At 44.6% G+C, this 21,200-nt stretch overlaps 1 protein-coding gene across 12 annotated transcripts in view; it reads left to right on the top strand.

The window, feature by feature from the left end:
• Lrch1 (leucine rich repeats and calponin homology domain containing 1) overlaps positions 1 to 21,200 on the top strand; it is a 204,739-nt gene that overhangs the window by 170,334 nt on the left and 13,205 nt on the right. For 4 of the 12 annotated variants that reach the window (XM_087586447.1, XM_087586445.1, XM_087586437.1 and 1 more), the window contains one exon: positions 13,107 to 15,498. In XM_087586447.1, the coding sequence (XP_087442573.1) occupies positions 13,107 to 13,217 (111 nt within the window). In that variant the 3' untranslated portion in view covers positions 13,218 to 15,498. 12 annotated transcript variants of the gene reach the window in all.

The raw sequence follows: 21,200 nt of genomic DNA, 5'->3' as shown, positions 1-21,200 counted from the left end.
CCTACGGTTTCCACTGCAGCTGAGGCCGCACCTTCCCTAGTGGCCTTTCATGATGATGAGCCTCAGCTTCTTCCCACGACTCCTTCAATCTTGGAGTCGCCACTGCCACTGAGGCTGCATCTTCTTCCGTGGCCTCTCCTGGTCTCTTTTGAGGGAGACCCTGACCCTGCCACATAGTGTCATGCCTCAGCTACTCTCCATGGCACCTTCATGCCTTCAAAACCAGGACCATACATTATTTACCAAGTTCTGCTGCCAAGCTGGTGTGCAGCCTTGGCCCCTGGACTGGACCACAGCTTCTATGTGCTAACCCTGAACAGCACTTCCCAGAAGACTTCCCACCTGTGGTGAAGTCAGTGACAGATGATTTCTCAGACCCAGCTGACCAGCATCGGTTGTCTCAGTAAAGCAAATCTTTTCTTCAGTAGTGCTAGTATCTTGTTGATTGTAGCAGATGAGACACCACAGATTCTTAATTTGAGATATCACATGACCAGCCCTGATAGCCTCTGAAGGAACGCAGACTTCCTTCTGAACCATCACAAGTCAGGCCCCCGTCGTTGTCGGCAGTGTTCTTACCGTCATCTTACACACCCCCCACAGTAGGTTATCGAACTCTGAGCACTCAATGGCTTTTCTAGCCAAAGCTTTAAAACCTTCTTCCCTCAAAACAGCCCAGGGCTTAAAAGCCTCATGGTTGGGACCATCATAGCACTCCCTCTCTCTGGCACCAGGTTCTGTCCTAGTTTCCTTTCTGTTGTAAGGCACTGTTGTATTGATGCAAAGAGGCACCATGACCAAGGCAACTCTTACAGGGGAAAGCATTTACTTGGGGGCTTGCCTCTAGTTCCGGAGATTTAGTCCATCACAGTGTAGAACCCAATAGCATGCAGGTAAGCACGGTGCCAGAGAACTGGTTCAGAGCTGCATCCTGGTCTTCAGGCACAGATTGACAGCAACAACTGACCAATCCGACGTTGTCAGAGTAGAGTCCTTCACGGCTAAGGAAGCAGCAGCTCAGCCAGCAGAGGTTAAGAGCCAGAATATGGAAAGAACTCGACTGACAGCAGAACACTAAAGGAGTAAGAAGTTCCATGCATGAATAGGCGAATGAGTGGAGGAGGAGGAGGCCATTCTCAGACGTACAAGTGGCTAATCGATACCTGGAAAAAAACGTTCATTGTTCTTAGCCACCAAGGGACTTCTACAACCAAACCATCGTTGTCAGAGGGCTGCCATTAAGAGAAACGCAGCATTAAGAAATGAGCAGAGATGCTAGTGAGGGTGGAAATGGTGCTTACAGCATTGAGAGTCAGAATGGCAGCTCCTCAGAAGCCTGGAAAATGTCTGAGTGACCCAGCTCTGCTGTTCCTGGGTACACACTTGAAAGAACCCACACCAGCATTCCACAGAGACACCCATACACCAGCGGGAGCACTGTAGGCCGCAGTGGGCAAGCTTGGAGTTAGCCTAGGTGTCCATCAGAGACAGTCAGCGAGGAAAATGTGCACCGTCTGCACCATGCTCTTTGCCTTCATCGATAAGAGTGGAAAAACTTGATGATGTTGTGCAGGAAAATGGATGGAACTGGTGGTCATCATTTCATAAATAAGCCAGACTCAGAGTGACTGATGTTGCATGCTTTGTCCTGTACACAGAACCTAGGTAGTAGTAATAATAATAATTTAATAATAATGATAAATGTGGAAATAGATGAGGTGGGCACTTTGAGTGGAGGAAGGGAAGAGGACTAACTGGAGGAGTAAATATGACCAAAGTCCGTCCATATATATACTACATATATACATTATATATAGTACATATATATTTATATATGGCATATAAGCTAACTCATAGCAAAAGAGCATTCATTTTAGCTGGCAGTGTTGGCTCAAGAGGCAGAGGCAGGCGGCGAGCCCTGTGGTTCCCAGACCTGTCTAACATACATGGTGAGTTCCAGGCTAGCTACACAGTGAGACTGCCTCAAAGGAAAAAAGAATCACTTATTTTTTAGACAGGCAGACATCCAGATTTTCTATGAAAACTGGGCCTGCTGCCCCATCTGTCTCTCTTCTGTGAGGGAGAGCCCATCCTGTTTGGAGAGTGAGTCAGTCCTTACTAGCAATTGCAGTCACATACTTGTACTTAATCTAAGCTTGTTTCTAGACTCTGCTGGTTGTTATCCCTCCCACCCCCTAAATGGGAAATTAAATCAGCATTTGCCTCAGATGAGTTCTGAGTGAATTAGCTGTTTTGCAAATGTTTTCAGTCATTATGAGTATTTTGTAAAAGAACGAGGGCGTGTAGCCTCTGCAGATCTCCTGCTTTGGTGTTTTCTGATTTAATTCTCAGCGATAAGAGCATATTATAACCCCAGGAAACCCCTGTTCTCTCAGGGGCTTTCTTCATGCTTAGCATCACTTTGAGGGCTGGAGCTGTGGCTGTTGGACACATGCTGTGGGGCTGAGGTAGACACTAGTTCTCAGCAGCCCACCATGTTCCTCAGTCATTTGCCTCAAAACCAGGCTTAGTCAGTCCTGATCTTTTTTTTCTTTCTTTCTTTCTTAGAGGTCATAATTTAATTTAAAGGACTATAACCTGAGATGCTGGGCTTCTCTGCTTTAATTAAGCCTAGCTTCTGTGACATAGTGAGATTGATTCTTCAATGAAAGGGGCTGTCTGAGTCCTTTACTTCCCCAGAAGTAGACTTCCGAATGCCCATCTCACCTGTAGAGATTGCCCTCCAAGCCGCACGGTGGTCTGAGCCCTGCAGTGCCCTGCTGCTGACTAGAGAGTTCTTTGGTGGTCTTGCTTGGGTTTTGTTTTGTTTGTTTTGTTGACAGTCTTGTCACATACTCAGCGTCCTCAGGGCTGGGATTATAAGTGGGTGCCACCCCTAGTGACGTGTTTCGCTTCTGTCACGGAGGTAGTCCAAGAAAGTCACATTTCAGCTTGTGTTTGTCTCTTACGTCTGATTCTCTAAGTGTCACAGTAGAAAGTTCTTCCTACAGTAGAAACCTTCTCTGTGGGAAGGAGCTATTCCCATCTATTAATCCTTGGCCAGTGAGATCCAGGTTACGGGTGGCTGTCTGAATTCTTAGGAGTTCTCTTAACAGTGCTATCTTGGTTCTCCGAGATCCACTGTGAAAACGTGTGAGATTGGCTAGATTTAACATGATTTGTTAATTTTAAAATATTTTTTTTTTGTTAGACCTGGAGAGATGGCCTATTGACTAAGAGCACTTGCTACTCTTGAGGAGAACCTGAGTTCTGTTCCCAGCACACCGAAGCCACAATAGTCTTAACTTCTACACCTAGGTCACCTGGTGCCCTCTTCTGGGTCTGTGTGTGTGTGTGTGTGTGTGTGTGTGTGTGTGTGTGTGTGTGTGTGCGCGCGCGCATATGGAAGCACATAAATCTTTAAATTATCTCTTGTTAAGAGCATCTCTACCATGGTAAAGGATTTACATGGTCATCAGCCTGCCTGGTGTCTTACCTGAGCCTTTCATTTGAGATTGCTGTGCTTAACAAGGAAGCTACAATTAAAATCTAATACTCCAGCAAGGTATTTAAAAGTGTATATACACAGAATACTTATTTTAAATGCTTTGCTCACTTGGAAAGTGTATTTGTGAAATATGTCACAGATATCGTCAGTCTTTGTTCAAGTTGAAAGCAAAACGCAGCTTTTCTTTCTTACTGGCATTGTCAGTTATAATTACCGTTAATTTTGAGCTCCGTGACTTAAAATCCTGGTTCAGACCTGGTAGCACTACACACCTTTAATCCCAGTACTCAAGGCAGAGGCACACAGATCACTATGAGTTCAAGGCCAGCTTGGTCTTCATAGCAAGTTCCAGGCCAACTCCTGGTTTGGAAACACAGTGCATAAGGAAGCAGAGTCCTGATGGCGACGGGCTGCGAGGGCCGCTCAGAAGTCTCAACACATAATTATGACACACGAGTTCCACATCATTGGAGATAAAGCAGGGAGGCTGAGGCTTCCTGCTGCTCTCGAAGAGCAGTGAGGGATTTAGATAATAACCTACTATATGCCAGGCTCTCCTACTGCACATCTCAGGGGAGTCCTTTAGACTCTCTTGTTATACAATCCCAGGCCTCTGAAGGCCAAGTCTGGAGGCTCTTGAATCTGAGGCTATTCTGAGCTCTACCATGAAACCCTGACTCCACCAAAAAAGGGAAGAAGGACCGAAGATTCTACTTTAGATTTCGTGTTTTCCCTTAGTGACGTGTAAGCCATCGGTGTGGTGACTGACTGCCTCACACTTTTGTGCCACTGACGAGCACATACCACCCCTTGAACACTGAGACAGTTCTTACTCAAGAACGGTGTGCACACTGTCTGCATTGCACCGCATGCCGTGGCGTGTATGTGACTGTGGAGAGGTTCCTGGCCAGTTCACACAGGGCACACTGGGGATTCCACTTCCGTCACGGCTTTAAGAACTTGAAGTAAGGGTTGGCTCCTGCTATTCGCTAGTAACCAAAACTGTGTGCTGCTTTGCAGTTGTTCTTCCGTGTGGTGCTAACTGTATGCACTGTCTCTTTCTGTTCTAATGGCTGCCCTCGGATTAGGCCGACCTGTGCTCTCCGTATGACATCCTGCTGTTGGATTTTCGTCACATTCGAAAGACTGTTGACACTCTGCTGGCACTCGGGGAGAAACCCCCACAATCAACTTCTGCCCTCCGCTCCAGGGACCTTATAGGCTTCTGTCTTATCCATGTTCTCCTTACAGTACTGGTCCTTATCGCTTACCGCTGGAATGCTCTGTCCGCGTAACTCCCGCATGTGCTCTGCTCTCATCCTGGTCCATCCCAGCTCCTCCCTCCATTGGAGCCTTTGCCTTGCAAACTCCCATTGCTGTTATCTCTTCATTTAGCTGTCGGGTTTTGAAAGTGAACATTTATAAACCAGATTTTTCCTGAAGCACAAACTTTGTAGACTAATACAGTTCCCACTGGGTAATTTCTTGCATTTAACCGAAAAGCAACAGCGACAGCAAAGCCTGTCCAGTCCGTACCTCTCATACTCCTTCATGCACATGGTGTGGGCAGCAGTGCTGCTATAGGCCCTGCGCTCTCCCATGAGCCTCTGCTCTGTGCAGGAGGGAAGGAGAGCCAGGACAGGAACGGGGTGGGTTTAACATGGGAGTCTTGATATTTGATTCTGGTCCTAATTCAGGAATGGCAATTGAACTGTGGAGGGATTGCCTTGCAGAGAAAAGAAGCCAGCATTTGGGCCCAGTATCATGTATAAAAATCTCTGAGGATACCATTGTTGACCACGCTGAGAAGTCTTATCTGGGGAATGACTGCTTTGCTGGCTGGTTAGCTGGAGTCCTCCCTGTTTGCTGCAAGGGGGTTGTGAAGGGCACCCAGGAGGATTGCTGAAAATGTCCACCGGAGCATGCCCTCCGTGCCCTCTGCAGACATATGCAGGGGAAGTGCCTTCCTGTTAGAGCTCCACCTGGTGGATCTGCCTAGCCTGCTTTTCCTTTTTGTTTGGTCTGTTCTGAAGCTGAGCAAAAGGTTTTATAGAAGGGATTTCTATTTTTGCATAATGCGATGGGTCATTTTACTTTCTCGATATATTGCATAACTGCAGATCCAGAGTGTGATGGATTTGACTATTCAGTTTCAAATAAATGTATGGGTCTTGGAACATTCTTGGCACCAGGGGCCTTGGTTACGCTAGCAGCAGCCAATAGGATTGCTCTTATATTAGACGAATGTTTTCTCCCCGTTTTTCTTTGAATGTCCATTTGGACTTTCATTCCCAGTGTTATTAATGATCCAGCTGTTTATTTTTAAGTCCGATTTTAAAGGCTTGCATACCAGCCTCTCAGCTTTTGGAGCAAAGTGATGAGCTTGTGATTAAAGCAAAAAAAGTTAGACTGTAACGTAGGTGCAGATCTTGTCGCTGCAAACTCCCGCCACATCGTGTGCTTGCTTTTGTGTCCTTGCCAAGCACTGCTTCTTGGGTTGGGAAGATGATGGAGTTCATGCCTTCAAGATAAACGTCTAGTTTGCTGAGATAGGAACGTTCCTCAGATATGGCTGCTAAGAAGATTATCATATTTTTTGAACATATTCATGAGAACAGGGGAGATGGGATTCTGAAAATCCTTTATACCTGTAGGGTTGGGTTATATTTATAAAGATTCCTTGCTGCTAAATCAGATATGATTTAAAAAAAAAAAACAAAAAACCGGAAAACATTCTTTATGTCATAAGATGTTAGCTTGTCTGAGCCTTTTGCTCAGCGTTGTGTTGACTGGTGAATACAGGGTACGTGCTGTGAGTTGTGTCTGAATAGCCGCAGATTGATAAATCACCTTTGGTGCTATCTTGTACTTTTCTGTAACAATAAAATCCCATTGTACAGTGTCTGGTGAACACCCGAGCCATAAATTACTTAATAAACACAATTTGGGTGATTAATCCAAGCTTTTTTTTTTTTTTTCTTGGCCCGTTGGTGCATTTATTTCTGTGCGCCCAGAGTGGCTCTTGACATCTCTACCCAGCTCTGCCCTGCATGGGAACTTTTCCTTCCGTGGTCGCCACAGTTTCTTTGTTTGTTTGTTTATTGTTTGTTTGTTTCCATCTTCTTTATGGTGGGGGGAAAAAGGGAATTGAGAAAATGTACCTGGTTGCTGGCTCAAGGAAAAAACAGCATCAATAAACACCAAGTGAGTAAAGCCATCCTATGAGATTAGATTGATCGTCAACGTTAACTTTCCGTGTATTTCTCCCCTGCCTGTGCTTTTTCATCTTTCCTGCCCTTAATTTACACCCTAATGTGCTGCTGTCCCTGGGGGTTGCTGCGTGACATTTTTTCATTATGTAGTATGGTCACATACAGAGCATAATTACCTCAGCCCTTCGGGCACAGCTTCCAGTGGGTCGCTTTGCTTTATCATACGCAAGCCATTAATTCTGTCTGGGACACTGGGCCTCTCTGTGGTGCTTCTCCACAGGTCCAGACACCAGCTCACGAGCTCATGGGATAGCCGCCATTGCAGCGCAGCTGGGGACACCTGACTGACTAATATTCCTTCAGGGGTTGAGCCTTGTGATTTGTCCTGCATACCAAGTCCCAAGTCCCCATCTTCTCATCGGAAAGACTGTTTTTCAGTATTTCCTTCTAATACGTGATAAAGAGAAGCAACTGTTGACATTTCCGCTTGCAGAGGCTGCTTGTGAGCTACCTTTCTTCCACTCCTGCGATTGGTAGAAAATGGTCCATTTAGTGTGAGGATTTCTGAAGCTTATACGATAGTCAATTTTTTCTTTTTTTTTTCGGAGCTGGGGACCGAACTCAGGGCCTTGTACTTCCTAGGCAAGCGCTCTACCACTGAGCTAAATCCCCAACCCCTCGATAGTCAATTTTAATGGCTCCTTCTGAATTTTAGGTCCATACCACTTCTTTATCCTTACACTAACAAAAAAGGGGCCAGTTTAAAAATCCCTGTTAAATCCCAAAGCGGGACAGCTGCGGAGGGGTTTTAGAGGTTAAGTAAATTCACTTGATATCACAATGCAGTTTTTTGTAAAAATTGTTTAGTTACTGAATTATCTCCAGAATTCACACTGACCCCAGTCTTCTGAGTTAAAATTTTGGGAGCCTGAGAGCAGCAAAGTGTTTATAGCTTAGGTAAAAACGTTTGGGTGCTGAGAAGTGCTCCAGGGCCTTGATATATTTTCTACCTCTAATCTGTATCTCCATCTCCTGAAAACTATTTTAATATAATCTTCTTTCATGGGGTTTGGTTTTAAAGGCTAGGTTTGAGACTTCGAAACTACCTTTCAACAGGCAGCCCTTTGGGCAGTTGGCCTGTGCATTTGACTTTCCTTCCTGCCCTTGGCCTTTCTGGCGGTGTTGATCATCCTTGGTCCGTTCAGTTATCCCTCGTGTGTTGACCGTGTGCTGTGTGCTTGCCCTGTGGGAGGTTCTGCAGATAAAATAGTGCTCAAGATCCAGGCCCCTGTCCATACCAGGTTTCAGCATTCAGGGGCAGGACCAAGGACAGATATTTTATGATTTTTAGGGTGATAGAATCTGTTGAAACTTGTCACTAAAGCACAAATGGCACCATACAGGATATATGAGCCAGTGAGCGGTTCTGTATGCCAATAAAACGTTATTCACAAAAAAAAAAAAAAAAAAAAAAAAAACCAGCAGGAATTGGATTGGGTTGCAGGTCCTAGTTTGTAGACCCCTGATCAAATGGCTTCTTAGAAAGCAAAAAGGGATTCCATGAGAAGGGCCTGAGATGGGTCAATTACAGAATTCCGTGAAACAATAGAAAGAGGGCATGCTTTCCTGAGGGGCCAGGCAGATGCCCGAAGCAGTAATGTCTACACTAATACACCAAGATGAGAAAGATGTGTAAGCTGGGTGTGAGTGGCAAGGCAGTGGGAGGAAGGGTGTGTGTGCTAGTGGTCTAGACAGGGAAGGAAGGGGCTGGAGATTAGCCTCGCTGACTGCAACATAAAGAATAGAGGGAGAGGTAGCAGGAGATTGACCCTGGGGGCAGAACTAGACCTTTTCATTCTTTTCTTTTTTTTCGGAGCTGGGGACCAAACCCAGGGCCTTGCGCTTCCTAGGCAAGCGCTCTACCACTGAGCCAAATCCCCAACCCCGACCTTTTCATTCTTATGCACAAAAATAGCACACAGCTAAGCTCCATGTGTCCACAGTCACAGAACGTTTCCTTTAAATCCTAAGCTGAACTAAGGGAAATGAGCTGGTGTGGAGGGCTTTGTTGTAGACCAGTGGCTGGCCTAGAAATAGGGATGGCTCAATATAATCATCATAAAAGGTTTCAAGGAGAGGGGAGCCCATGTGGCAAGCAGTCTGGCCATATCCCCCATGTTTAGCATTATTTTTCTATGTCCAGCCTTCCTTTCCTGACCCTGAGCTGTGGCTCAGAAGAGTGTCGATGGAGAGCTTAATGGATTACCTACCACCACTGGGGAAGCAACAGAAAGCACCCGCTCTGGAAAGCATTGAGTGTTATTGATAAGCAGGATAGCAATCATGATTTCAACATTTAAAAAAAAAATAACAAGGGGCTGGGGATTTAGCTCAGTGGTAGAGCGCTTACCTAGGATGCGCAAGGCCCTGGGTTCGGTCCCCAGCTCCAAAAAAAAAGAACCAAAAAAAAAAAAAATAACAGCACAGGATGCTCATGGATATACCACGTGTCCTGTCACATTTTCAACAAGCCCTCTGATATCCTGGGACAGCTTTCGTTCATGTAAAGTCAGTAACTACCTTTACGGGGGTCTCCTGAGGTGGCGCCTGACCTGCTTGGCTCTTGGAAGCCCTTGCTCTTCTGTACCACTGTTTGTGGCCCCAAAGTAAACCCACAACTCCAGTCCCATTCTAACTTCTGAGCCCACTTTGGGGAGATGAAGGGACAGAACTGTTGTGATGGCCCATAAGTCGGTGACCCCCTGCTCCTCATCTCCGCAGGATCTTTGTGTTTGTCCTTCCAAACAGCACCCAGAGTTGTAGATCCATTCAAGTCCTATTGCGGAATGCCCGTGGCTGTTAGATCTCTCTAGGGTTTCTGGCCTTTTAGACTAGTTCTCTTAGATGACTCCAAGCCTTCAGCATGATCTGAGGCCATCTCTGTGTGTGCAGAAAGAGAAAGGAAGGGTTTGAGGGGTATGTTTCTATTTGTGTGTATAGGTGACCCCTGACTTAATGATATTCATTGAGGATTTTCCATGCTTACAATGGTACCCTTCTGAAAAACCATTTCCTTTTTCTCTTTCTGTGTAGGACTCAATAAGCTGCATGAGCTATTGAGCACTGGATAGAATACATATTTTATATAAATATAGAATAAGATTTGTATTAGCTGTGGGCTAATGTCAGTGTCCTGAGTGTGGTAGATGCCCGGCTAAGCTATGACGTAACTAATTTAGGCTGAGAATCAAATGCCTTGCCATTGCCTTAGGCAAAGCTATTGTGAAACCTACCTAGCAGCTGAGAGAGCGAGCATCCTGTAGCTTCTGCAGGCTTCAGACTCCTGTAGCTTCTGCAGGCTTCAGACTCCGGATCCTCTGGACCCCCAGCTCCTGTGTTCCTGATCACAGACACGCTCTGCCACCTTTGTTCCCATAGTGATCGCTCAGAATTTTGGTTGAGCTTGTATCGCACACACAGTTTTGTAACTTGATGCAAATACACTTTTTTGCAGACATTTTTGTTTTTCTTTTCATTAGGTTTTCTCCCCCCCCCCCCCCCCCTCTTCACATGGAAACCAAATCTTTAGGTTTACAATGTTTTGATCATCTCTTGGTTTGTGCTTCATAAATATTTCTTTACGGGCCTGGAGAGGTGGCTCAGTGGGTGAGACTGCTCCCGCAGACATGGGTCAGATCATATCCTCCTGTGGTTCCTGGGAATCCAACATCTGGCATCCGTGCACATGTATACACATGTAGTACATATAAACCCATACACACACACACACACACACACACACACAGACACTAAGTAAATAAATCTTTAAGTATTTATTGGTTTAGGAAATTCCTCCAAACCCATTTGATAAAATATTAAATACTCTTTTTTTTTTCTTTTTTTCTTTTTTTTTTTTTGGAGCTGGGGACGGAACCCAGGGCCTTGCGGTTGCTAGGCAAGTGCTCTACCACTGAGCTAAATCCCCAACCTTAAATACTCTTTTTACTCAAAGGCATTTAGAGGTTTTTTTTTTTTAACTTTTAATTAATTTTAGCATATGATACAAAATATTGACTGACTCTCTCTTCTAAATTAATAACCATTACCAGAAGCTTAGCTGTATTAAGTGTTTATAATTTCCTTCTGGGTCAGAGGTGAGGTTGGGTGCAGGGTCAATTAAAAGCATAGGGAGGACATGCCCCTGCCCCTTTAAGCAGCTCTGGTAGAGGAACAACAGAGCCAAGAGATGCCTTGACCAGTGCAGATGGTGGCAGAGAAGGATGGCTACTGTCATCCTGTTACAGATGCCCCTCACCATGCCCCCTGAGTCACCATCCCTCCCAGCCTGCTCATGACTCTCTCAACTTCGGTCATACACAGCCTCTACCCTTTCTACTTTGATATTTGACCATTAGACGGACCAGCAGTGTGAACGTAGATGCTTACCTAACACATGACAGAGCAGAACATCTTGTTTGAGTCTTATGTTGCCCTTTTTGACCCTTTCCTAAGGCCTGGGATCCAAACCTCTCTTATTCAGTAAAGGTGAGAAAGGGGGTGGGAGGAGATAGAGAGTGAAGATAGAGACACCCTGTGACCCTTTTGAGAACATGGAACAAGTTTCTGGAGATAGCAGGGCATGCCTTTGAAGGTTTTTTTGTCTCACAGTGCCTATGTCTATGGAGATTTGTAGAAGGTCTGATTCTTCAAGTTACATGGAAGGAAGCAATCTTGTTCCCAGGTCTTGATGCTGATAAACACACTCTACCGCCAGTGCCTACCCCAGATCCCATTTCAACTCTGGTAGGCAAGATGCTGCTTGGCCTTCCTAAAGAAACTCCCTTGTTAGGGACAACATGCAGGGACCCAGAGGACATTGTTAAGTTAAACAAGCCAGGTACAGGAAAACAAATACCAAAATGATCTCACTTATAGGGTGACTGAAAGAAAGAAGAGAGGGGAAGGAAGGGGAGAATGCGGTGGGGGATGGGAGAGAGGGAAGGAAGGAAGAAACCAATTTCATAAAAATTACCAGATTTTGGATTACATATTCAAGAGACATGGGGAAAGAATACAAAAATGTTCTCTCTCTCTCTCTCTCTCTCTCTCTCTCTCTCTCTCCCCCTTCTCTCTCTCTCTCTCTCTCTCTCTCTCTCTCTCTCTCTCTCTCTCACACACACACACACACACACACACACACACACACACCAAAAAGACCAACCCTTGGGCCTTCACTGATGTAAGGAGGAGTGCCCCCTGAATGGAAACAGATGAGGGCCAAGTGACAATTGTGGAAATGCCTTTTCATATTATTTTGTAGCTACCATGAACATAAGAAAGCAGTGCACCCTGTATGTCTTTGCCCATTTTATAAAAACCTTAAAAGAGAGGTCATTGGGAGCCGCGTTAAGATACCTTACATAGAGGCTGGGGAGATGGCTCAGTACTTAAGAGCGTGCACCCCTGTAGCAGAGGATCCAAATTCAGTTCCCCTTACACGTCAGGCCTGTGCCTCCACAACTGCCCGTTACCCCAGCTCCTCTTCTGGCCTCGAGGACAACCATACTCAAATGCCCGTACTCCCACGCAGACTCACAGGCACGCACAGATTCAAAATTGAAACACAAAACAAACCAGAAAACTAGGGAGCTAGAGAGATAGCTCAGTGGTTAGGAGCACTTAACTGCCCTTGCAGAAAAAGTGGGTTTGGTTTCTGGCCTTAACATGGTGACTCACAACTGTGTGTCTGTAATTCCCGTTTGGGGGAATTCACTGCCTCTTCAGACCTGCAGGCACCGTGCATATGATGCCCATACATTCATGCAGCCAAAACACTCATGCACGTAAAATAGCAAGTGCTTTTCAAAGAGTATAACCTTTAAAAAAAAAAAAGGATTTCTTATTATAGGACCGTACCTAAGCCACGTAGAGAGGAGAGCAGTCACCCAGCACACACACACTTCAGAAATCACAGAACATAAAATGGTGGTCATTATAACCATCTGTAGTCTGTGTACATGAGTAATCGGGTCCCTTTAAAACACGAGAAGTTCTTTGCCACGTTGCTCGCCAAGGGTGGAAGCTACGATTTTCTTGGGGGGTGTTTTTGACTCTGTGTCACTCCATTCTTTGGTGAAAAGTTTCTTACACGTTTGGATCTAATACAGCTTTGGGTACTATTCAGAACCATTGTGGAGCAACCTGTGATTTTCCCTGCCCACCCAGAAGAGGCTTCGGCAGTGGCATGGCACCGGGAAGAAGCCCAGGCTGGGGGGAAGCAAGCAGCACAACAGTGCACAACCCAACTCCTATCCGTGATGCAGCAAGGGTTTGCTGTTGTTAGTTCCATCGTCCGAAAGCTGATGTTCTGTTCTTCTTCCTCCTAGGAAAAGCTCTGTCTGCCTCATCACATCCTTGAAGAGAAAGGCCTGGTCAAAGTGGGCATGACTGTTCAAGCGCTGTTGGACGTCACCGTCACAAAAGCTCTGTTCACATGAGACCAAGCCCTTTTCTCTGGGTGGGCTCAGACTCTTCCCAGAGCAGGGACTCTGGGCTCTGCTCCCTTCACCTCTACCTGATCCCTAGCTCACCTCCTGCCAGGCCCCAGAGGAGCTACGTTGACGTGGTTTCAGCCTGAGGGAGGATTTAGGACCTTTTAGAGTTGGCGTCTGGGTTTCAGGTTGGACAGGTGTTACCTGAGAGCGGTAAGGGAGCTGGCAGAGAACGGAGTAGCACACCTTTGCCTTTCAACCCCCTTCATCCCTTCCACACTCACCAACTGCCATTACCAAATGCCAAGCACAACCGTTTCACCGTGAGCCGTGTCTGTTTTATCAAAACCAAACTCCTTTCAGAGTCAGTGGGGGGGAGGGGGATGCAATCAGGTTTGTTTTTTGGTTTTTGGGTTTTTTTGCCACCAAAATTTTTCAAGATGTTTCTTGAGACCATTGCCTTTCTGAAAAAACTATTTTCAACATACAAAATATTTATATAAATATTATTTATTAGTGAGTTGTTATTCATCCTTTGGATGCAAATTGTAAATTAGGAAACTATTTTATTACTGCTTTTTTGTGGTTAAACAGTTTATTTTAATATTATAAATACTGTTATTTTTGAGCCTCTTTGGCATGTAGGAGTTCCGGGTCTCAATGTATATTCCGTGGTGTATATGATTCAGGAAAGAAAAATTAATCAAGAAACACATGGTTCTGTGACAGAGAGAGCTGTTTTCTGGGAGGTGTTATCCACCTTTTCATTCGTGGATCATGGTTCTTATTTATATTTCTGCATTCCATCTAGTTTCCTACATTCCAGCAGCCCTCTTGTCCCCCAACTAATAAACTGACTGAAATCAAGAGAGCACCCCAAAGTTATTTGTAAATAGTTACGTGGGAAAAAAAAAGACATATTAAACTTGAAGATAAAATGTGAAGTATTTTTTTCCGGATTCATGTTTCTTTTGCTATGCACAAAGCATCCACATTTTAACACAGAGAAGTGGGACGTGTTCAGCATATGTCTTGAAGTATAATTTTTGCACTGTATTTTGTGTAATTGAGCATCTAGCAGTAACGGTAGCCGTTGAAGAAATGGAGGAGAAAAGGAAGCTGGTTGAAGTTGATGTCAAGCTACAAGAGCTGTAAGAGCTCAATTCAGGAAACCAGCACGACCTACACGTACAACCCCAGCGTTCAAAGAGCGAGAGATGCCAAAATGTCGACAGGCTTGTTTTTACTACAATAAAAGTCCAGACTTGGAAGGTTCATGGTGTGTGATAGGAAACTTGGGAAGTGTGCAGCTCGAGGGGCCTCTAGTGGGCAGCTACATGCACAGGGAAGCAGGCTGAGAGAGGGCTAAGTAAGTGGAGTGTGTAAGCAGCCAGCGGGGAGGAAGGGCAAGCACATTAGGACTAGGGAGGAGCCAGCCCCAAAGAGGAGCACGGCATCTCGTCAGTGGGCGAGCTCCCTTCAAGGAAGGCTTCACAGACTATGCGGGGGCAGTCACATCCATACTCACTCACACTGTAGGCGTGGGTGGATACCCCAGTTGTTCATCTGTCAAAAGCTTGTGAATGCTGACTGCACTTTGACCCCTGCACAGAGCCATTAACAGTTTCTAATACAAAAGACTATGGGAGGGATGAGTGCGGTCAGCGGTAGATGACGCTGCCTCAGGGCATGGTGGCCGGGTTCGAAGTGTGGGAATTCAGACTGGCAGCTAGTGATACTTCTGTCATACGTACTGTGCACTTTAACATAAATATATTTGGATATTTTTTTGTACTGAACAAATACCTGCTTTGTCAAGTGGCGCAGCAATGTAAAGATGAGAGGATTTTTAACAGAGTATACTCAACCGAAGCAGAGGTCAGAGGTTATCTACACAAGGATTTAGAGTGATGTTCTAGAATGTTGTACCTTCAGGGCATTGCACCCCAAGGTCCTGAGATATATTTTTACATGTCTTTGACAACATGGAGTTCGGTAACCATTATTTTTGGATATTTTTTCTTCAAAATTAAAATATTTCTTTTGATATTAGTTTCCAGTATTTTCATGAAATTGGCTGTATCATACAAATGGCTTCAATATTTTGTAAAAATTTTTATGCAGATCTTATATGGATAAGATGTCTTCAAGATTCTTGTACACTATGTCTATATGTGCAATGAAATGTGCATGGCTGGCTGATAGTATGTTAAGTAGACAGAATGTATATAGTGCAAACCCTTTTATTATTTAACAGCCATTAAAATCTTAAACTTGTACCAACCACTTTTGGATTGACTTATCAGTCTGATGTTAATGTTGATTCATCACACATACATACACCACACACACGCATGCACACACCACATGCACACCCCCCACACACACAAACACGCACACACACATAAACACACATACACACAAAAGCACACCACACACACATACATACATACATACACACACACACACACACACACACACACACACACACATGAAAACACACCACACACAAACACTCGGTGCTGAAATAGATCATAGCGATCATATATTGTGGTTATACATAAATACAACTATGTATATAATGTTTATATATGTGCAAGCTCTATTGTAACTTCTATTTCAATAGTTACTGTTACAATCTTACTAAATTAATGTAAAATTAAAATTCATCATATATGTGAAAAGTAAGGTTCAGTACTGACTATAGTTCTAGGAGGTGACCTCTTTGAATGGTTGCTTGGTTTAGGATAAAATGGCATGCATGGTGTGGGGGTGGGGATACATACATACATACATACATACATACATACCCCTAAACTAAAATTTAAACTTGTTCCACAAAAGGCAAAAGAAAGTTCCTCTGATAAGGTTGGGGTGAGGCTCCCCTTGGATCATGGCCCCAGAAGGAAGATGTCTTAGTTTCTTGGCCCAAATTGTAAAAGTCACAGGACTGGCTCCTCAGCTTCCTCACCAGCTGAAGGCTGGATGACATTTCTCTGGGTTCTCAGTGCTCTCCCTGCATGTCCATCCTTCCTGTAGCGAGAGAGCAGTGGCTGTGCGGACACAGCTGAAGGCTGAGCATACTTCTGCTGCAGTGTCCACCTAGCACACAGAAGCCCTGGCTCTAGTCTCCTCCACCACATAAAAAGCTGGATGTGATGGTACACACATGGAATCCCTGAACTCCAGACATGGACATAGGATCTGAAGTCCTTATGTAGTGGTTTTTCAGATCTCATCTCAGAAGCAAAAATATAGAAACTCCCGAGTGCAACACACACACCCGAGTCTGCTGTCCTAAGCAAGGACCGTAGGACCGCTGCTCTCGAGATCTGCATCTACCTGGGCCAGAATGACCCATGGCGGTGGTGTGATCTGACATTGCTGCTTCTTTCCCCCCACCCCATCCAATCGGAGCTGTCCTCCTGAGCCTTATAGAAGGCCAGTGCTGTGAGCAACTGGGAAGTCTCCAGCCTAAATGGCAAGCTTTGGGTTAATGAGAAACCCTGACTCAGAAAACAAAGTAGACATCTCCCGAGGAATGACACTGAGGTTGACTGTTGGCCTCCACATCTGTGCACACACAAAGCGACCCACACATGCAACATGGGAGAGGAATCCTTAGCTTTTGCACTCTGAGTCAGGAGGAACGCAGCCCTACGTGTGTGGGTAGTCAAGTTTCCCAGAAGGACATGCGTTTTGGAGTTAATGGGCTACCCTGCTGTCTCTTCTAATGGATGATGTAAATGAATGAAGAGAAGATGGGACTCCCAAGCTGAGGTCATGGCACCAAGAAAGAAAGAGACCAAGTCAGATTCAAGGTCGGCCATCAGGCCTGTGTCCTCACTCTGCAGAAGTCTTTCCCAGATGTGCTGACCAAGTAACAGCCTCTGTTGTCAAAAATCAAGTCCATCTTGAGGGTCCTCAACAACACGATCATGAGAAGGAAGGAGGGAAGCCTGGCTGACTTGAGTACTAGTCAGATGTTGAATGACAGAGGTGGAGCCAAGCTTAAAAGTGATTTTTTTTTCACAAAAACTACAGAAGATTCATTATAGCTCCTGCCCTCGCTTCCCTAGGTAATGGATTGTAACCTGTAAGATGAGGTAACCTCTTTACTTTCCCAAGTTGATTTTGGTCAGTCCTTCATCACAGCAACGTACCAAGGTGGTCAAGAATCCTTCCTGCTATCTCCATTGTTGCACATCCTTCCCCTATCCCCGCCCCCACCTCTGCCAGTGTGTGTCTTCTTACTGCTGGGCTTTTCACCCAAAGCCCCAATTCTTCGGATTATTTGGAAGTTAGTCTCTAAAAAGGAAAGGTGGAAGGAAGGAAAGGAAGGAAGGAAGGAAAGACCTAGTATTTTGCATTTTAATAAAAGTGCCTTTGATTTTAGAAGTTCTACAGACAACATAGTCTATTCTATAAAGGCCATTATATTCCCTTTGTACATGAATATAAGCTTGCCTTAAACAGGAAGGCATCTGCACTCGTTAGCACTAATATTTAGAACAGTTCTCATCTATGAACTCTCTAAAATCTTGTCCAGGACCAGAGCTATGGCTCAGTCTTGGGCAAAAGTCATTCTTGCCATGAAAACCTACATTTAATCCTAGGAAGCTACATAGTAGACAGAACTGACCTGACTCCCAAAACCTATCCTTTGACCTCCACACATGGGTTATGGCATGCTTGTTCACCCACAACCACCAAAATAAATAAAATGAAAATTCTTCCCATTTTGCCTGTACTTAAAGATGCCCTAAGATAAAGAAATGCTTTACCAGGCTGGAGTGGTGGCTCAGCACGTAAGAGCCTTGCTCATGCCTGCGGTGGGTTTGATTCAGTCTCCAGCGCCTGCAGGGTGGCCCACAACCCTCGGTGACTCCAGTGCTGAGAGATCCAATGCCCTCTTCTGACCTCCACAGGCACCAGGAACACGTGCATATCCATGTATTCAGCCAAAGCAGTCATGCACATAAATTAAAAATAATCATACATACATACCAAAATATCTTAGATTATAGATACTATATATTTGTAGTTTAGAAATGTTTATTCAATTGTAAAATTTTATGAAAAAATATGAACTCATTTGCATCTTCAAAATCCAATATCACTCAAGCTACACTTGGCAGCATAAGATCCCACCACCACCTCTGAGTGTTTTGAGATTTATTACTGAGTCAGTGAATCTTGCAATTTAACCCAAGGTAAAAGTCCTTTGCAGTTACATCAGGATTTTTAGTTCTTCATGCAGTAGTATGCGTATGGTCTCTGCAGGCTAACTGCTCAATGCACTTTTAATATTAAGCTTCCTTGAAGAATAACATGTATGGGTAAAATTGATTTTGTGTATGCCTTGGTAACTTTTTGAAGTGAACTGTCCTCTCACCTTCTGCTCCAGTTCCACCTCTGTTGTGTCCATTATTAATATAGAATAACTCATGTATACAGCTTTATTCATCCTACTGAAGACATCCAGTCCATCTCCACTGGGCTTCTGTGATTGGTGCTGCTGTGACCATTCTCATGTGGACTTTATCCTGTCTGTGTGCTCGTATATTGGAGTAAAATTGTTATATGGGGTCAAGAATATCATCCAATCTTAGCTGATACCATTCTGTCCCCCTCGGCAATGACAGAGCAGGTCACACTTGCTTCATCAACATGAGCATTTCTGATATCTTCACTACAGCCACTCAGGAGGGCGTGTGATGGCTCTCATTGGGGTCATTGTTGCACTTCCTGCTTAACAAGGCACATTTCTGTGATGTAGCCTTTCACATTTTTTTGCCCATTATAATAAACGTGTGTGAATCCTGTATCCCATATAGGCTTTGTCGGACAAGCCTACTGCAAACATCCCATCTCCATGTGGCTTGACTTTTTATTTTTATGGTCCAGGGTTGAACCTAGGGCTTCAGGCATGCTGGCCAGCACTTTACCACTGAGCTTCATCCACAGCACTTTTTGGTTGGTTGGTTTTCTTTCCTTCCCTCCCTTTCCCTCCCCTCCCCTCCCCTCCCCTTCCCTCCCCTTCCCTTCCCTTTCCTTACCTTTCTTCTTTTACTTCTACTTCTCCTCTTCTTCCTCCACTTCCTCCTCCTCCTCCTTTTCCTCCTCCTCCCCCTCCTCCTCCTCTCCCCCCTCCTTCTTCCCCTTCTCCTTTTTCTTTTTTTCTTTTTTTTCTGTCAGAATCTTGCTAGGTTGCCCACTCTCTAGTCAGTCTAGTCATCCCCTCTCCTTGGTAGCTGATACCTGGGATTATGAACCTGCACTCTCAAGTCTGGCTTCTTGCCTGTGTTTTAAATATTACATCATTTGTCCATTCCTGCTCCTTCCCTAACTCATAGCCTCTTTTTGTTTATTGCTGCGTATAGATATATGGATAAATATGTAAGCAGCACCTGCTGAGTCCGTTCTGTCTCACTTGCATGAATACATGTTTTTAGCAATGGCTGCTTGAAGAAAACTGATTCTCACTTTCTTGCAGTCATTGCCTGCTTGTGGTTCTTCATCTAGAGGTGGGAACCTGAGATTTCTCCCATCTGCTTTGGGATGTCAACTAGTGCTGTCATTGTTCAGGTCCAGGTTAGGCAGACCTAAGTTGCTGAAGTTCCATTGGCGAAGCTTCTCTGTAATATCTTAAAGACACAGCCTGGCAGCTGACTGCTGCTTCTTAGATGAGGGGAATTTTATTCAACATTACACAGTTATCTGTGTGAAATTCACTGCCTTTTTTTTAAAAACCTAATTCCATTGCATGGCTTTTAGATCATGCCAGTTTAGTATTATAAGATCATTTTTACCTGTTGCTTACAATAAATTCATTTAGATGGATTCTTTAGAAAGTTTTGGGGGGGGCACAAATAAGGAATACTGAGGCATAAATAAGGAATTCTGTCCCCGCAGGTTAGGATTTAACATACACAAAAGCAATGACCTGGCTGTGATGGCCACTTGTGCTGTAATTGGCCTCTGTCTTTGCTGCAGTTATAGTCAGTGATTATTTACTTGACATTTCTGTTTTGCACAGGTCCTGCCCATATCAAACCAAAGAGCCTATTTCCTTACAAGGACGTGCCAACTTGGCCAGGTTAGTCCCTGCTGTTCAGTGTCGTTATTCAGATTGTGAGATACTAAGTTCCTAACCAACTTTAAGGGAGGGGAAACTGGTGGCCTCTTAATAAGTCAGAGGGCATCATAGACAAAAATCTCTGATGGCTAGAGTTGGTGCTACGGCCAGACCTCTCTTGTTACCTTCTGTTCCTTACAGCTGCCCCGTGCATGCCTGGCTTGCTTAACCAACTCTACAATCACAGAAGCCAATTCACTTATACAAAAACTTGTAGCTGGGTGGTGGTGGTGGTGCACATCTTTAATCTCAGCACTCAAGAGGCAGGGGCAGATGGATCTCTGTGAGTTCGAGGCCAGCCTGGTCTACAGAGTGAGTTCAAGAACAGCTAGGGCTACATAGAGAAAAACCTGGTCTTGAAGGAAAAGAAAGAATGATGTGTCTTATTCATTCTGCTTCTCTAGTTCAAGCCTCCACTAATAGAGTGTGATTCAAAAGTTAATCACTAGATGAGGGGATTCATGGATTAAATGGCTTTATCAGAGCCCACAAGATTGGAATCATTTTGTGTGTAGTTCATTTTACTACTACTATCTACTCTGATATTAAGTTGTAAGAACTTCTAGTGTATTTACACTTGTATCTGATGTGGTTAAATGCCACAAGTTGAGAGACTCTAGAATCATCTAGGGGACAGGCCTCCAGGTACCTGTGAAGGATTATATAGATCAGATTGGTAGAGGTGGGAAGACCCACCATTATTGTGGGTGGACCATATTACCTGAGGTTCTGGACAGAATCCAAAGTGCAAGGAAAGATGAGAACTAATAATCTCTCTCTGCTTCGTGACTGTGGACTGCTCAGCTGCCCCTCAGATTTCCCTGCTATGTCTGCACCATCATGTACCACTG

This window comes from Rattus norvegicus, chromosome 15 (genome assembly GCF_021556685.1).
Source record: "Rattus norvegicus strain SHRSP/BbbUtx chromosome 15, alternate assembly SHRSP_T2T, whole genome shotgun sequence".
In the NCBI taxonomy this organism is placed as follows: Eukaryota; Metazoa; Chordata; class Mammalia; order Rodentia; family Muridae; genus Rattus; species Rattus norvegicus.
This window is presented reverse-complemented; position numbering and strand designations above follow the sequence as displayed.